This window comes from Orycteropus afer, unplaced genomic scaffold (genome assembly GCF_000298275.1).
Source record: "Orycteropus afer afer isolate SDZICR_OR568_19922 unplaced genomic scaffold, OryAfe1.0 scaffold00136, whole genome shotgun sequence".
Lineage (NCBI taxonomy): Eukaryota > Metazoa > Chordata > Mammalia > Tubulidentata > Orycteropodidae > Orycteropus > Orycteropus afer.
This window is the reverse complement of record NW_006921723.1, coordinates 1,590,373-1,607,370: the sequence shown is the minus strand read 5'-3', so window position 1 is coordinate 1,607,370 and position 16,998 is coordinate 1,590,373. Positions and strand designations below refer to the sequence as shown.

General features: G+C 50.6%; 2 protein-coding genes across 2 annotated transcripts; both read left to right on the top strand.

The window, feature by feature from the left end:
* The first annotated feature begins 330 nt into the window (after positions 1-330).
* NXNL1 (nucleoredoxin like 1) lies at positions 331-4,931 on the top strand. Its single transcript, XM_007945337.1, has 2 exons — positions 331-656; positions 4,625-4,931. Exons 1-2 carry the CDS (start codon positions 331-333, stop codon positions 4,929-4,931), a joined length of 633 nt encoding a protein of 210 aa, XP_007943528.1.
* A 5,046-nt stretch (positions 4,932-9,977) lies between these two features.
* On the top strand, positions 9,978-16,698 carry TMEM221 (transmembrane protein 221). Its single transcript, XM_007945335.1, has 3 exons — positions 9,978-10,297; positions 12,274-12,359; positions 16,229-16,698. Exons 1-3 carry the CDS (start codon positions 9,978-9,980, stop codon positions 16,696-16,698), a joined length of 876 nt encoding a protein of 291 aa, XP_007943526.1.
* Positions 16,699-16,998: the final 300 nt, after the last annotated feature.

The window sequence follows — 16,998 nt, the reverse complement described above, 5'->3', positions numbered from 1 at the left end:
AAAAAAAAACAAAACTATGGAGCACAGTTCTACTCCGTACACATGGGGTCAGCACGGGTCAGAACCAGAATCCACTGGACAGTGACTAACATGTAGGTATCAGTGAATTCCTTTGCGGTCCTGTGGGTTTATTTTAATGTATTGGCAGCACTCCCCTGAGAAGGGGGTCACAGGTACAACCCGGGATGGAAGCTGCCCCGTCCTTGAAGGCCCCATAACCAGGTCAGAGTTTAAGCAGATTAGTGAGGTCCTAAGCTGGCCTCGTAGATTCTTAGTCCTGGGGGAGAAGCCAAGTGGCCCCGGGCAAGACAGGGTCCTCTGAGCCCAGTCATGGCTGCCCTGTTCTCTGGCCGTGTCCTGATCCGCAACAACAGCGACCAGGACGAGCTGGACACAGAGGAGGAGCTCAGCCGCAAGCTGGACAACCGGCTGGTGCTGCTGTTCTTTGGCGCTGGGGGCTGCCCGCAGTGCCAGGCCTTCGCACCAGTGCTCAGGGACTTCTTCGTGAGGCTCACAGATGAGTTCTACGTGCTGCGGGCAGCCCAGCTCGCCCTGGTGTATGTGTCCCAGGACCCCACAGAGGAGCAGCAGGACCAGTTCCTCAGGGACATGCCCAAGAAGTGGCTCTTCCTGCCTTTCCAGGATGACCTGAGGATGTGAGGTGGTGGGGAAACCTGGGAGGGCTTCCTAGAGGAGGGGACGTGCCCAGGAAGTGGCTCTTCCTGCCCTTCTAGGGTTACCTGGTTTCCCTGTTAGCAAATAGAAATTCGTTTTCTCACAGTTAGGAGTCTGAACCGAGGGCCCCGGGCTCTAGGGGAAGGCTCGCTCTGTCCACTCAGGGGGAACATCCTTGTCTCAGCTTCTCCGGCATTCTTCTCCGTGTTCCTTGGAGATCCCTATGTGGCAGCTGTCTTCCCCTCAGTCCTGCTAGCTTGCTTCTGTGCCTAATCTATGCTTTTTATATCTCAAAAGATTGGTTTATGACACGACACACCCTACACTCATATGACCTCATGAACATAACAAAGAAAACCCTATTCCCAAATGGGTTCACATCCATAGGTCTAGGGATTAGGATTGCAACATATACTTTGGAGGGGACACAATTCAACCCCTAACACTTAGATATAGGTCAGGCAGGAAGAGAGATCCAGGAGGACTTCTGGTAGAGGAGCCACCTCTGCTGAGAGTGAGATGTTTATTTTTGTTTAGTAATTCATCTGTTAGGAGCTCTGGTGGCGTAGTGCCTAAGGGATTTGACTGCTAACCAGAAGGCTGGCAGTTCAAACCCACCAGCCACTCCTCGAAAGGAAGGTTGAGTAATCTACTTCCGTAGTGATACCACAATACCGCCTTGGAAACCCGAGAGGTCGCATGAGTCGGATCTGACTCGACGGTAGTGCATTTGCTTTGCTTTTGGTTAATTCATCTGTTCCACCCAAAGTTAACAAATGTGCTGGAAACTGGAAGATACCGTGTGCAAGCACACTTCCATCTCCACCCTCTGGGGAGTTTACAGGGTGCTAGATACAAAAGATAGACATAAATATATGATGAACTTGCTCTGGAGGACAAGGATAGCTGCCACGTGGAACTATAATGGGGAGACCTGGCTGAGACTGGGGGATCAGAGGATGCTTCCCTAAGGACATAACTTTAAACAGAGACCCCCAGGGGAAGGGAAGATAGGAGAGTGAACAGTGAGGAAAAGGAAGGCATGCCAGGCAGAGGCCCTGAGGCCAGAGAAAGAACAGCCCGTTGAAAACCCTGCGGGTCACAGCACAGTATTGCCCAATACAGCCCTGGAAGATGAGCCCTCTGGGTTGGCAGGCACTCAACCTAGACAGCGGCTGCAGCAACAGGCCTTGAGGGTAGCATTCATGCACACGGCGCAGGACCAAGCAGCAGTTTGATCTGTTGTACGTGGGGCTGTCATGAGCCAGCGCCAACAGAACAGGAAGTAGTAACAGCAGAAACGCAAGCCAACCAAGCACCACTTGCTGCTGTGGAGGAGACCCTGACTTGCAGCAGCCCCATGTGTGTGCCTCAGAGCAAACTAGGTTCCCGCTTAACATCTTCCACACACACTGTTCAGTGACACTGGTTACGTTTTCCTCGGCGCATCCACATCCTTGTTATTTCCATTGTGGTGGTTCATTTCCATTATTCTCGGTTCCCTGCCCCCTGACCTTCTCATCTTTGCTTTAGGGTAAATGTTGGCTGCTTGGCATCAAATAGACAAATTTTGTCTTGTGCTCATATAAAAGGACCACAGCACTCACAGGTGATGTTGATGATGATGTTTATTTTATGAGCCAGTCTGTTATTTGGAAGCTCTGGTAGCGTAGTGCCTAAGGCATTTGACTGCTAACCAGAAGGTTGGCGGTTCAAACCCGCCAGCCACTCCTCGGAAGGAAGATGGGGCAATCTACTTCCATAGAGATACTGCCTCGGAAACCCAAAGAGGGTCCAATTCGACAGCACATAACAACAGCAGTCTGTTATTTGGTTAAAAGACAACCTCTGGGAGTAGTTTCAGTTAAAAATGTAAAGCATATCATAGAGCAATAATAACGGGGGTTCCCCAGGTCTCTGTCGGTCTGGTTAAGTCTGGTGGGTTTTTTAAGATTTTGGAGTTTGTTCTATGACTCTCTCCCATTCTACCCAGGACCATCTATTGAGTCCTGGGTCAGAAGGGTCAGTAGTGGTAGCTGGGCACCAGCTAGTTCTTCTGGTCTCTGGATAAGTCTGGCCAAGGTCCTATAGACTAGTTCCTTCTTTCAGGCCTTTCTTTTCTTCTTTCTGAGTCTCCATCGCTGTTCTTGAGTAGAGGCCAATAGTTGTGTCTTAAATGGCTGCTTGGAAGCGTTGAAGATCCCCAATACTACTTACCAAACAAGCGCGTAGAACATACGCTTTACAGACTGTGTTGTGCCAGCTCCTGAGATGTCCCACGAGACTATGGTCCAAAGCCTTTAAACCTAGCGAACCAGTCCTGCGAGGCGTCTGGTTAGGTGTCTGGGAGGAATCTGTGACTGTACCCACTGCTCCATTGGGTTTTCAGTGGTTGAATTTTTGAAAATAGATTGTCAAGCTTTCTAATGATGTACTTACACTAAAAAAATAGTTTCTATTTTATTTGAACTTCAAATGCCACTGTGTGTCTTAGTTTCTTAGTGCTGTCATAACAAATACCACAAGTGGGTGGTTTTAAACAGGAGAAATGTATTTTCTCACAGTTCAAGAGGTTAGAAGTCTGAATTCAGGGCACTGGCACGAGGGCAAGGTGTGCTCTGTCGGCTCTTGGGGAAAAGCCTGGTGTTCCTCGGGACCTTGATGACCTGACGGGACATTTCTCTTTCCCTCACTTGTGCCTGTTTCTCTCTGTGTCCAATCTGCTCTTGTTACTTCTCAAAGCCATCAGCTTAGGTCACAGCCCACACTGATGTGGTCTCATTCATGTAACAAAGAGAACCCTATTCCCAAATGAGATCACACCCACAAGTACCAAAACCCACTGCTTCTGACTCATGGTGACCTTGTAGGGCAGAGTAGAACTGCCCCCACAGGGTTTCCATGGCTGTAAATCTTTAAGGAAGCAGACTGCCTCATCTTTCTCATGTAGAGCAGCTGGTGGGTTCAAACCACTCACGTTTTGGTTAGCAGCCAAATGCTTTAACCATTGTGCCACTAGAGCTCCTTTCCACAAGTACACACACTCATACATACTCACTGCCATCCAGTCAATTCCAACCCCATTGGGTTTCTGAGGTGGTAAATCTTTACACAAGTAGATTGGCCAGTCTGCCTTCCACAGAGGGCCTGGTGGGTTGGAACCACCAACCTTCTCGTTACCAGTCAGATGCCATAGGCATTGCGCCACCAGAGCTCCTTTCCACAAGCACAGGGGTTAGGATTTCAAAAACATACTCTTGGGGGACACGGTTCAATCCCTAACAACCTCTTAACCATCTCAGTTTCTTTATGAAATTCATCAGTATTTATTCATTCATTCATCCCTGAGAGCTTACTCTGTACCCCACTTTTCCAGGCACTGGGAAGGAGCACCAGTCAATGTTGTTGTTGTTGTTGTGTGCCGTGTGCCGTCGAGTCAAACCCGACTCATAGCGACCCCTCCTTGGGTTTCCGAGGCAGTATCACTACGGAAGTAGGATTGCCCAACCTTCCTTCCTAGGAGTGGCTGGTGGGTTTGAACCGCCAGCCGTCTGGTTAGCAGGCAAGTGTCTTAGCCACTATGCTACCAGAGCTCAGAGAGACCCAAATCCATGCTCTTGTGAAGGCGACATTCTACTGGGAGAAAATGATAAATAAGGGAAGTAAATAAACTATGTCACGTGCTGCATTCTGAAGGATGCCAGGAAGGAAAATGCCAGCACAGTATAGGAAGAGTTTCGATTGGAGGCAGACAGCACGCGCAAAGGCCCGGGGGATGGGGCTGTGCCAGGGTGTTGCAGAAAACTGGGAGACCAGTGTGGCCGGGCCTGTCCTGGTCCCCGCACGACCCCAGCGACGCCGGGCTGGCACACGGAAGGCGCTCCATTTATGCCCGGAAGTTAGGGTTGGGCGCTGCCTGGGCCCGCGTTCTGACCTCGCGCCCCCGCAGGGACCTGGGGCGCCGGTTCTCCGTGGAACGCCTGCCCGCGGTCGTGGTGCTCAAGCCGGGCGGGGACGTGCTCACGCGCGACGCGGCCGACGAGATCCGCCGCCTGGGCCCCGCCTGCTTCGCCAACTGGCAGGAGGCGGCCGAACTGCTGGACCGCAACTTCCTGCAACCCGAGGACTTCGACGACCCAGTGCCGCGCAGCCTCACGGATCCGTTGCGCCGCCGCAAGTACCGCGTGGACGCGGCGCCGCGGGGAGGCCCTGAGGGCGGGGCCGGGGCAGAGGGAGGAGCCGGGGGGCTGTTCTGAGACCCCTGTAGCTGGGGTGAGCGGAGCAGGGGAATCGACAATGAGACAACACCCCAGGAAGGCAGGGCTGGGAAAACCTGCGGGAATTTCTAGGAGGCACCTGAAGGGTGGGGTCAGAGGCCGTCCCGAGTCCCCTGGAGGCGCGAATTTCCAAAGGGATACCCCGCAGAAGGGTGGGCCGGGCCGGGCCGGGCCTGGGGCTGTTGCGTGGTCTGGGGGCCGGTGGAATGAAGGGGGTGGGGAACCTACTTTGGGACGTCCCACCCGGAAGGCGGAGCCGAGGGGCCATTACCAGACCCCGGGGGCGGAATCTGAAACAGGAACCGCTGGGCGTGGCGGGCCCCCGGGGCTGTTCCGAGCCCGGGAATGACTGGGTTGGTGACTGTGCCGAGATCCCCGGGGGGTGGCGGGGCGTGGGGTTTGTTCTATTCTAAAGGTCGCTGGGCCCAGGTCGCCCCTAGTGAGCGGGTGCAGGGCGGTCATCCCGGCAGCCGGCGGGGTCGGGAAGTGTTCTAAACCCCTGGAGCGGGAGGGGGGGGGGAATCTGGGATGAGACCTCCCCTCCCCAGAGGGACCCCCCTGAGGAGTAGAGCGGGGCGGGAGGGGATCTGCATGAGGCACCCCCGCTCGGTCTGTGTCCGGAGCCCCTCCGGGAGGAGGCGGGGTTGGAGGCGCCAGGGTGCTTCTGAGACCCGGGTCTGAGCGAAGAAGCCCGGAGAGCTTTTCAGGCGTCTCTGGAAATATTTGAAACCTGGGGGACGGGGGTAATTAATGGTTCCAAAACTGTAAACTGTGAATATAAACGTGAAATTAAGTCTCACTCTGTGTCAGCGTCGTTGCTTGCGAAACTTAGTGTCTGATAAATTTGCACTGGATGTCAGGGTTCAAATCCCAGCCCCGCATTCTCTCGCAGTGTGATTCCTGGCAGGTGACCTAACTTCTCTGTGTCTTAGTTTCTCCTTCCAAGAAATGAGATCATCCCTGCTCTGGTGGTGTGGTGCCTAAGGCATTTATTTGACTGCTAACCAGAAGGTTGGCGGTTCAAACCCACCAGCCATTCCACGGAAGAAAGACTGGGCAATCTACTTCCATAGTGATACCGCCTTGGAAACCCCATGGGGGTCACTATGAGTTGGAATCGACTCAATGGCAGTGAATTTTTTTTTTTTTTTTTTTTTTTGAGTTCTGAGCCATCTTTTCCAGTTGTTTACATGATTTCGACGAGGTAAGGAGCGCGGTGGGTCCCGCGTGTTCAGAACAGTACTCAGCATACAACACCCAGCACGGTAAGGTGTCCGCTGTTACCCTGACAAAAAGTCCTTTTCCTTGAGAATAACTGGCCATTTCTTAGTGGCACCAGTAGGGTTGGTGCCACCACCCCCCCCCCAGGACCTACTCTCCAACCAGATCATACAGAATGTTTGTTGTTATGTGGACAGACTCAGCGACCCCTCCTTGGGTTTCAGAGGCGGTGTCACTACGGAAGTAGATTGCCCAACCTTCCTTCCGAGGTGGGTTCCAACCACCAGCCTTCTGGTTAGCAGTCAAGTGCCTTAGGCATTATGCTACCAATGCTTAACGTTTATTATCAGTTTCATCATAGAATAGTTGGTGACATAGTTGTAAATTGCTTAAATGTAACACTTATTAGATTATGTGAATATTAACAAAATTGTTTTGTAAAATGTTCAACATTTAGTTACATTATCAGTTAAACACTACTAGTAACTGAGCAGAAGTCTTTATTATTATTATATTTTGCTCCTTTTCCTTGTATTATTACTTCATTCTCAAAAAAGTTGTTTGTATAGATTCACTGATACTACTTACTACAATCTTGTAACTGAAACATCACAAAATTTGATCAACTTGACTCAAAACACCAGCTGCAACAAAAACAACAATCTAAGCGTCAGGGTGGTGGTGTTGTGTGTCATCGAGTCAGCCTCAACTCATAGTGACCCCGCTTTGGGTTGCCAAGGCAGTATCACTAAGGATAGCAGATTGCCCAACCTTCCTTCGAAGGAGTGGCAGGTGGGTTTGAACTGCCAGCCTTCTGGTTAGCAGTCAGGTGCCTTAGGCACTATGCTACCAGAGCTCCCAAGCCTCACGATAATTGGGTAATAATGAGAGCTCTGAGCGGAACGCACCAGAAGGTTCAAAAGCAAATCAACATAGAGTTTTCATCTATTCAGCATAGGTATATTGATGCCTGGAAGCTGGGCTCACAAAAAATGGGATATTTTTATATAAAGTAATAAATTTCTTCTGAAACACTGCACAAAAATTTGACAGTCATTTTGGTGTCATTTCCTCTAATCATGTCATCGAATATGATCCTCACCCCCTCTCCACATCCCTAGTGATGCCACTGCCAGTTTTAATTTTCCTCACTTCCCAAGAATTTCCAGGTATGTTCCTGGAGTGTGGGAAATGCTCGCCAATCACATTAAATGAGCTGTTCACCTATCTCATGTGCAAAATCACAAAAATCTTTTCCAAAATGATTTTGACAACACATTTCTATTTAATACAGATTAGACTTTTATATTTGGTCCTGTTGTGTGTTGGGGCACCTGAATGCCAGCCAGGGCTCAAGAGCCCTCCCAGGTTCGGGAGTCAATCTGGTCTCTTAGGTCCTTGTTTCAAGTGTCCTCGTCAATCTGTCCAGGTGGGTCCTGGATATCCCTGGGGAAGGCAGCAAAATATAGAAATTAAAAGCTCTAGTCTAGAGCCTCTTCCTGGCTGTGTGACCACTGCCACTCTCAGACAGTGGCACTCTCTTAGCCTCTCTCTCTCACCTGGAAATGGGAAGAAGGCCAGGTATTTTCTTGCAAATTAAGCCGAGAAGCTGGGGCGCACGAACCCGCTTCGCTTTGCCTCTGCTGCCACCTGGAGGGAGAACAGAGTATCAACTCTTCGGAGGCGGGGCCAAGCATGCAAATAATACGTAAACCACGCCTCCCGCGCCCAGGCTAGGAGTGGGCCTGGAGAGGAGCGAGCCAAAGCCCAAGAAGCTGAAAAGGGGCCTTTGAGTCTGCACCAGCACCTCAGTTCCCGCTCACCAGCCCAACGCAAGACGAGAAAATTGAGGGACGGAGATGATGCTGCCTACCCCAGGTTCCAATCCCCATCGCCCTCTGGGAACCTCAGTAGACTTATCTATGAAATGGGCCCAGTAGACCCTGTGTGATAATGGTCAGTCCAGTCTTTGTGCCTAATACCAGGTCACTGGCAGCTTTCCAAAGAAGACATTTAGAAACGTCAGAACCGCAGGGCACACCGCCTGTCGTCAACGTCGTTATTGTCACTCTGGCCTTCAGTGCCCAATCTTCCTCACCTGGGGCAGTGAGACCAGAGAAGCCCACTTCCTGCACCTCCTGAATGAATATTATTCAGCATAAATTCAATCATGAAAAGAAATGGAGTACCTATGCACGCTATCACATAGATGAACTGTGAACACACGTTCAGTGAAGAGGCTGACACAAGACAAATATTTTGGGATCCCATTTACATGAAATGTCCAGATTAGGCAAACCATGGAGACAGAAAGTAGATTAATGATCCCCTCTGGCATGTTATTGTTGTTAGGCGCTGTCAAGTCAGCTTCAACTCATAGCGACCCTCTACACGACAGAACGAAATGCTGCCCCCTTCTGTGCCAGCCTCAAGATCCTTGCTGTACCTGAGCCCATCATTGCAGCCACTGTGTCAATCCATCTTGTTGAGGGCCTTCCCCTTTTTTGCTGACCCTCACTTTACCAAAGGAGCTCTGATCGCATAGCTCCTAAGGCATTTGACTGCTAACCAAAAGGTTGGTGGTTCAACCCACCAGCCACTCCAGTGAAGGAAGACTGGGCAATCTACTTCTGTAAAGGTTTACTGCCTGGGAAACCCAGTGGGGGTCACTATGAGTCAGAATCCACTCCATGGCAGTGAGTTTGGTTGTTTTTGTTGTTGCCCCTCTACTTTACCAAGCATGATATCCTTCCCCAAGGAATAGTCCCTTCTGACAACATGACCAAAGTAGCGAGAGATGCAGTCTGGCCATTCTCGCTTCCAAGGAGCACTCCGGCTGCACTTCTTCCAGGACAGATTTGTTCGTTCTTCTGGCAGGCCGTGGGACTTTCAGTATTCTTCCCCAACACCACTAACTCAAAAGTTTCAGCTGTTCTTAGGTCTTCCTCGGCATAGTGACTGCTTATGGATTACTTTGGGAGATGAGAATGTTCTGGAACTAGGTATTAGTGATGGTTGCACAGTATTGTGAGTGTGTTCACTTAAAAATGGTAAAACATGTATGAACTTTGTCTCAACTGAAAGAAAGAAGCTGGGCGGGGGAAAGGAAGGAGGGAGGGGACTTGGCTGGGAGGAGGGAAAGGAAGGCAGACAGAAAGGAAAGCCGGGAAGGGCTTGGGAGCTGGGGAGGGGCCGGTGAGGCCCCCACGGAGGAGACGTCATTGACACCCAAGCTTGACGGAAGGGCGCGCAGACGGGAAATCATCCACTTGCGATGTCCCTAGGCTGAAACCAAATAACAAAACGAATTATTTAAAACTTCATTCAAATTATTAAGAAAAAAAAAAAAAAGCCCAGCAGCAACAGCAGTAAAGTCTGCGCTTTGGGCGGTGTTGGGCGCACCTGCGGCGCTAACGGAGCTGCGGGGCGGGGCTTCGACCCTCTGTCGCAAAAGGCCCGGAGGCCGGAAGGGGGCGCCCGTCGCGGGCTTGGGGCCCGGAGGGAGAAGAGACTTTGTCACAAGTTTTCTCCCAGCTTCCGCGTCTCAGTCGCGCCCCGGAGCTCGGTCCCGCGCCCCCTGCCGCCCTTACTGAGCCCCGAACCTCCGGACGTCTTCCTTGCTCAGAATAAGAGAACCCTTGACCGCCTCCTCACCTCCGCACACACCCCTGTCCCCGCCCCCCTCGGAACCCCCTTGGGGAACCTCGGATCCCTCCTAACTCTCCTGCCCCCCTTTTGCGTCCTCGACTGCCCCGCAAACCCTTGGACTCTTCCGACCCCCTGGGGTCCCCGATTCTGGTCCCCATGGCCCGGTCGTACGGCGGCCGGGTGCTGGCCGCAATGACCCTGTTGGGCATCCCGGCGGCCGTGCTGGCGGCGCTGGGCGCGCAGCTGCTGTTCCAGCTGCAGGCGGGCCGCGCAGAGCTGCGGAGACCTCGCGCCGAGGGCCTGGCTCCGGGGCTGGACGCGGGACCCGGGCTGCCCGAGGACGCGGCCGGGGCGCTGCTGCCGCTGGCCGCCGCGCTCGCCGCCCTTTCCCTGGTGCTGGCCCTCACCTGCCTGTTGCTCGCCGCGCTCTGCGGCCACCTGGGCGCCGAGATGGCGCGGGGGCCCGGCCCCAGCAGGTAGGAGTGTGGGGCCCACTCTCGAAGGGGGCAGGCTGGATGGCTAAGAGAGCTGCTGCCCCTCGGGGGCCTCTGATGGGAAAAGAATTATTCTCCCTCCGTCTTTCTCTCCTGCCCTCCACTTATTCGCCATTCTACCATTCCTCCCAGTCTGCTTTTTCCCTCCTTCCTTCTCTCTCCCTCTTTCTACCCATCCATCCACCCATCCATCCACCCACCTCCCCTCATCAAGTCATGAGTCCATCCATCCCGCCAGCCAGCCAGCAAGCCACCCTTCATTCCCTCCCTCCCTCCCCACCCACCCACCCACTCGTGAATCCATCCATCCACCCACGCATCAATCCATCCATCTATCCATCCATCCATCCACTCATAAACGCATCCGTCTGCTCACCCACCCGTCTATCCACCCATCTCTTTTTTCCCTCCCTCTCTCCATTCACCCATCCATCCTTCCTTCTTTCTCTCCTTTCCTCCCTCCCTCCATCTCTTCCTCCCTTCATCCACCCCCTTCATTCATCCATCTCTTCCCCCCTTCTTCCATCTATCCCGCCACCCCTTTATACTCTATTTGTTAAACCTTTTCAGCAGGTTCCTCTCCTGCTGTGACCTCAAGAATCTGGGGTCAGGCAGCATTGTGATCTGCGAAATGAGAGCAGTTAGGTGCTGAGCGAGTGTCTGGCACAGAATTGCTGCTTTGTGAGTGCTGGATGTTTGGATGGATGTAGATGCATGGGAAAGGATGGATGGAAGATGTACAGGTGGATGGGTGGGTAAAGGATGATGGCTGGCTGGCTGGCTGGGTGTTGAATAGGGGCTGGATGAGTGGGTGCTGGCTGGGAGAAGGATGAAGGATGAATATTTTCTTAGTCTCCCGGCGCTGCTGTAACACAAATACCACAAGTGGGTGGTGGCTTTTATTTTCTCACAGTTCTGGAGGCTAAAAGTTCAAATGACTTCTTCCTTGTTGGTAGCCCCAGATGTTCCTCGGTTCCTTGGCTTGTAGACAGTCCGCACGGGTGTGTGTCTGTGTCTAAATTGCTCTTTTGTAACTCAGAAGTGATTAGATTTAGATCCCACCCTACTCAGATTACAGAACAAAGATGACACTATTTCTAAACAAGATTTCACACACAGGTGCAGGATTTAGGAATCCAACACATATTTTGGGGAGGGCCAAACCAAAACAAACAAACAAACAAACAAACAAAAAGGGAAGCTCTGGTGATGTAGTGCCTAAGGCATTTGACTGCTAACCAGAAGGCTGACGGTTCAAACCCACCAGCCACTCCTGGGAAGGAAGACTGGGCAATCTACTTCCATTGGGGAAGGCAGACATAATTTAATCCATAACAGATGGTGACTGTTTCAATGAAAAGGTGGATGGATTACTGGGATAAGGTTAAATGAATGAATGCATGATGAACAATGGTTGAATATCTGATGGAGATGGAGGAATGGACAGTGAATGTATGGTGGCTAAATGAGTGAATAGACATCTGCTGGCTGGCTATGTGGTGGAATTATTGGAAATATATCTTTTGGTAGTTGGATGGATGGCTGGGTGGGTGGGTGGGTGGATGGATGGATGGGTGCATGGGTAGATGGGCAGCTAGACAGATGGGCAGAAAGATGGATGGATGGATACTAAGTGGATGGATATGAGATGGGTGGGTGGTGGGTGGATGAATGGTGAATGGGTGAGATGATGTATCAGTGGTGACTGAACGGTGGATAGTTAAATGATTGAGTGGATGGATGCATGGATGGAAGCTGGATAGCCGGGTGGATGGTGGATAAATGATGGATTCAAATGGGTGAGTGGGTGGCATTTGGGTCCTCACAGGGATCTCAGATCCCTGCAAGCTGACTCCTCCTCTCATTCAGGCCACTCCTCCATCCTTCCCTCGCTGGTCCCCCACCAACCCCACCTCCTGAAGCCTTCTCTTCCTTTTCCATGTCCCCACCCCATCCAGGTCTGACTGGTTTCTCTATGACTGCCGCCTCCTCAGACACGTGGCCCTTGGCCTCTTCTGCTGTGGGATCGCTGTCTACTTAGCAGGTGTGTGCTGGGGGTGGTGAAGAGAACTCGGGGTGCAGGACCTTGGATTGGGATGGCCAGAGTCAACTCTATAGAGTCAGCGTGCTTGGGTTCAGATCTTGGCTCTGACACTGTCTTGTGCTGGGACCTTGGGCCAGCTCTGTCTGTGCCTGTTTGACCATCAGTACAACGGTGTTGGTAACTATTGTGCCTCGCAGAATTATTGAGAGAGTTCTGAGTTCATCCACAAAAGTCTGTGGGTGTTATCCAGCCCCAGGAGGTGTCCGAAAACATCAGCTGGTGTTGGAACACTGCTTTCTTTGATTTTGTACATTTAGTTGGGAAACGTTTCCAAGTCCTGAGTGGTTCCCAGACAGTGTTTCAGAGGTGTTAGCTAAAGCTCCTTTTCCTCCCTCCCTCCACCCCTGATAATCATTCATAATCTTTGGTTTCCCTTTATTTGCTTATTTCCTATAAGTGGGATCATACAGTATTTATCATTTTGTGATTGACATTTCACTCAGCGGGATGCTTTCAGGAATCATCCTTGCAGAGGCTTGCTTCAGGGCTCCATGTCTTTATGGCTGAGTAGTGTCCCATTAGGAGCTCTGGTGGTGTAGTGCCTAAGGCACTTCACTGCTAACCAGAAGGCTGGCAGTTCAAACCCACCAGCCACCCCTCGGAAGAAGGGTTGGACAATCTACTTCTGTAGTGATATCTCCTCAGAAACCCCAGGAGGGGTCGCTATGAGTCAGGTCTGACTCGATGGCACATAACGACAACAACGAGTGTTCCATTGTATGAATGGACCACATTTGGTTTATCCATTCATCTGTGGATGGAGCAGACATGAAATTTTAAATCCCAAAATGTGAAGTAGAGTGAAAAAAAATATCCCAGGCACTAAAAAGGACACATTTATACTATCTTTCCTTTCCCAACTTAAAATAACTTTTCTAGACTAACTGTCTCTCACCTAGATGTGTTTGGAAAAGAATTAAACCAGCATGATTCTTTAAAAAGACTGAACATCTTATATTTTGTTTTAAGCTTAAAAAAACGTGTTGATGGCTCTATAAACTCAGTACTGATTCATCCATAGATCTCTGACAGCCCTAGTACACCTGTCTTACCAGAAGAAAAAATACTAAGTTGAATGAAAACAAGGGGTATGCTGTTACTTTTTTTCAATATATATAATATTATTCCCACAAAAGAGAACTAGAAGTTAAAAAGATATGCATTATTTGTATAACTTTGTATTGGAGTTGGCTGGAGTAAGGTGTGCAAAGAGGTATTAGAAGTACCTCTTACTTCACTTCTCCGTCAGAAAAAGATGCACGTATCCATAGATGTTTTTGACACAATGCCTAGAACTCAAAGCTTTTAATGGGCCAATGAAAAGTGTTGGAGACCTAAAGAATAAGATACCCTGGTCCTAAAGTACAAGAAAAATCACAAAGGGCAAAATAAATAAATAAATAACATGTCAGTTTAATTAAGCGTTAAATTTGGAATTCATTCACCTCTCATTTAGATTCTTTGTGAGATTAAGTGACCTCACTCAGCAAGAATTCTCCAGCCAGGCATTCATTCAGCATTCACCAGGGATAAAAGAATAATTATAGAAGTCCTTTCAAAAATGTTTAGAGCAAAAATAAAAGCCTTGACCTGGTTTTAATATGCCTGACATGATGTAGTGTGGCATCTTCAAAAGTGAGAATGTGTGGAGGTGGAGAAAGCATCAAAATAGGGGGCCAGCAAGTCCCCCATCAGCTCTGGGCTTCTATTAGTAGTGGCTGCAGAAAAATAATTCCTCCAGCCCCACAGTCCAAGCAAAAGTCTCAAGGTTGACTTTGATTGGTTAAGCTTGGGTCATATGATATCCCTGCACCAATTACATGAGGGAGGAAAGCAATGCTCTCTTTGGCTGAATAAGGTCCCATGCACATCACAGAGACCAAAGAGGTGGGTCAGAGAGTTGGGTCTAGTCCTAGTGACTGGAGTAGGGGTGGGGACTGGACCAAGGGGTTGTCAATAGGGGGCCAATTCTGGCCCCACCTAGGGGACACTTAGCACTGCCCAGAGGCATTTTTGGTTGTTATGACGAGGGGTGGGGGGGTGCTACTGGCATCGAGTGGGTGGAGTCCAAGGATGCCGCTAAACATCTTACAATAAACAGGACAGCTGCCCACCACCAAGAATAGTGACAAACTGGACACTGAACAGGGCAACAACAGGACTGGACAGGTCTTCAAGGTCACCTCACTGACTTCTTCAGATCAGACCAAGGCCAGAGAAGGGCTGAGATCCACCCAAAGTCACCCATGCCTTGGGCACAGTGAATGTTGTGCCCAGTCAGAGGAGGATCCAGGGTGGAGCGTGGGCATCTGAGACTAGGACAACAGTGGTGGGTCCTTGTTCAGAGTCGAGCTGGGATGCAGTGGGAGGGCAGCAGGGAGGGTCATGGGAGCAAGGTAAGCATGCCCTAAGCCATGAGTGATGGAGGTTGAAGCCAGGGAATCCAGAGCTGAATGATCTGGGGTGTGTGTGTGTGTGTGTGTACGCACACACACACACGCACATGCACATGCATGACAAACATATGTGTAACATACAACTTACCATTTTAACCATTTTAGAGTGCACAATTCAGTGGCATTTAGAGCATTCACAAGGTTGTAGAACCACCACATCTATCTAGTTCCAGAACTTCTTCATCTCCTAAAAAAGAAATCCTGTACCCATAGCAGTTGCTCCCCATTCTCCTCTCCCCCAGCTTCTGGCAACCACGAATCTGCTTTCTTTCTCTGTAAGTTTGCCTCTTCTGGACATTTCATATCAATGGAATCAGATACTGTGTGGCCTTTTATGTCTGGCTTCTTTCACTCAGTATAATGTTCATCCACATTGTAGTGTGTATCAGAGTTTCATCTTTTTCATGGTTGAGTAATATTCTGATGTGTGGACGGACCACACTGTGTTTATGTATCATCTGTCGATGCACACTTGGGTTGTTTCCATCTTGTGGGTGTTTGAATTGTGCTGTAGTGAACATTGGTGTTACAGGTACCTCAGTTCCTGTTTTAATTTCTCTTGGGTAGATACATAGGCAGGGAATTACTGGGTCACATGGTAATTCTGTGCTTAACTTTCTGAGGGACTGCAAAACCATTTGCTAAAGCAGCTGCACCATTTTCCAGTCCCACCAGCAACAGATGAGTATTCCAATTTTTCCACATTCTTGCCAACACTTATTATTGTTCAGTCGTTTGATTTTAGCCATTAAGATCTCTGGGTGGTGCAAATGGTTTGAACTTGACGACTAACCCAAAGGTTGGTGGTTGGTTTGAACCCACCCAGTGGCAACCTGCTTCTGAAAAGATGACAGCCAAACAAACCCTACGAAGCAGTTCTACTCGGTAGCAAGTGGAATCACCTTGAGCCAAAATGAACTGCATAGCAACAGGTTTTTAGTTTTAGCGAATGGGAAGTGGTACCTCATTGTGGTTTAGATTTGTATTTCTTAAATGACTAAGGACATTGAGCATCTTTTCCTAAGACCTGGTTTTGAAAGGTGCTCTGAGCTCACCTTGGGATTTCCCCTCTCGATTTCAGTTTCTATGTCTGTGCAGTGGGTTCATCTCTGTCATTTCCTAGCTGTGCAGTGTTGGTGGAGTCCCCTAACCTCCCTGGGCCTCGGTTTCTTTATGTGCAAAATAGAGATCATGATGATAAATCTTAGGATGTAAAAGCATCGAGTGAGTTCATGTATGAATGCCTGGTATGCTGGGGTGTTTTCTGTGGTGACTCCCTGTTTCGGGGAGCCCCTTGAGGGCTTGGGAGCTGAGTTTACTGAATGAATAAATGAGAGTCCTTTCCCTCCCCAGCGCTGTCCATCTACGCTCTGCTACTCTTTGAAATTGAGACGGGCGCAGCAGCGGCCTCCATCCTCGGCTTGGGCGCTCTGGCCCTGGTGGCTGTGCTGACTCACACTCTCCTCCGTGCTGCCCGGGCCACCCGCCGTGGCCTCCATGAACTATCCCCACCACCCTTTGAGGACGACCCCACCCGGCCCACCGAGGTCTCCAAGGCCAGCCCTGGGGCTCAGCCCCAGCAGGGTACCCACCGCCGTTCCCCCTACAAGTCTTGCCCAGAGCCTGGGATCCCCCTTGGGCCCATGGCCACCACCATGGCACCCGTGGCCCTCGGGGGAGGCCGGGAAGGCAGCCTGCCTGCATCCCGCATGCACCGGACCCTGCCAGCTGGCTTAGGGCCCTGGGATGGGGTCACACACGAAATGCGCAGCATGTTGGGCCATAGGCCTGGGGCTGTGGGGAAAGACTCCACACTGGTGTGAGCCCAGAGGTCAAGGATAGGGGGCTGGTGTCAGGCTACAGGAAGAGCACTCTGTAGGGATAGGTCCAGGCTTAGCCATAATAGCAGTAGCACTTGATGTCCCTCTCAGTCAACAGCACCTCAGGATCTCAGACTTTTGTCTTCAGGGATGCCTTGTGGTGCAAAATAGCTGCCAGGGCTCCAGCCTCCGCCTCCTAACTCACAAGGAAGGGGGAAAAGCCAGGGTTGGGTCAACACCTTCAGGAAGCCTTCCTGGGAGACCTTGGGACCCTTCTGTTTATACCTTATTGGCCAGAACCAA

Bases quoted from the DNA above. Each gene is read 5' to 3' on its own strand.
- NXNL1 (XM_007945337.1), top strand. From the start codon at position 331: ATGGCTGCCCTGTTCTCTGGCCGTGTCCTGATCCGCAACAACAGCGAC. The intron at 657-4,624 runs GTGAGGTGGTGG...GCGCCCCCGCAG, and splicing joins TTCCAGGATGACCTGAGGAT to GGACCTGGGGCGCCGGTTCT.
- TMEM221 (XM_007945335.1), top strand. From the start codon at position 9,978: ATGGCCCGGTCGTACGGCGGCCGGGTGCTGGCCGCAATGACCCTGTTG. The intron at 10,298-12,273 runs GTAGGAGTGTGG...CACCCCATCCAG, and splicing joins CGGGGGCCCGGCCCCAGCAG to GTCTGACTGGTTTCTCTATG. The intron at 12,360-16,228 runs GTGTGTGCTGGG...TTCCCTCCCCAG, and splicing joins GATCGCTGTCTACTTAGCAG to CGCTGTCCATCTACGCTCTG.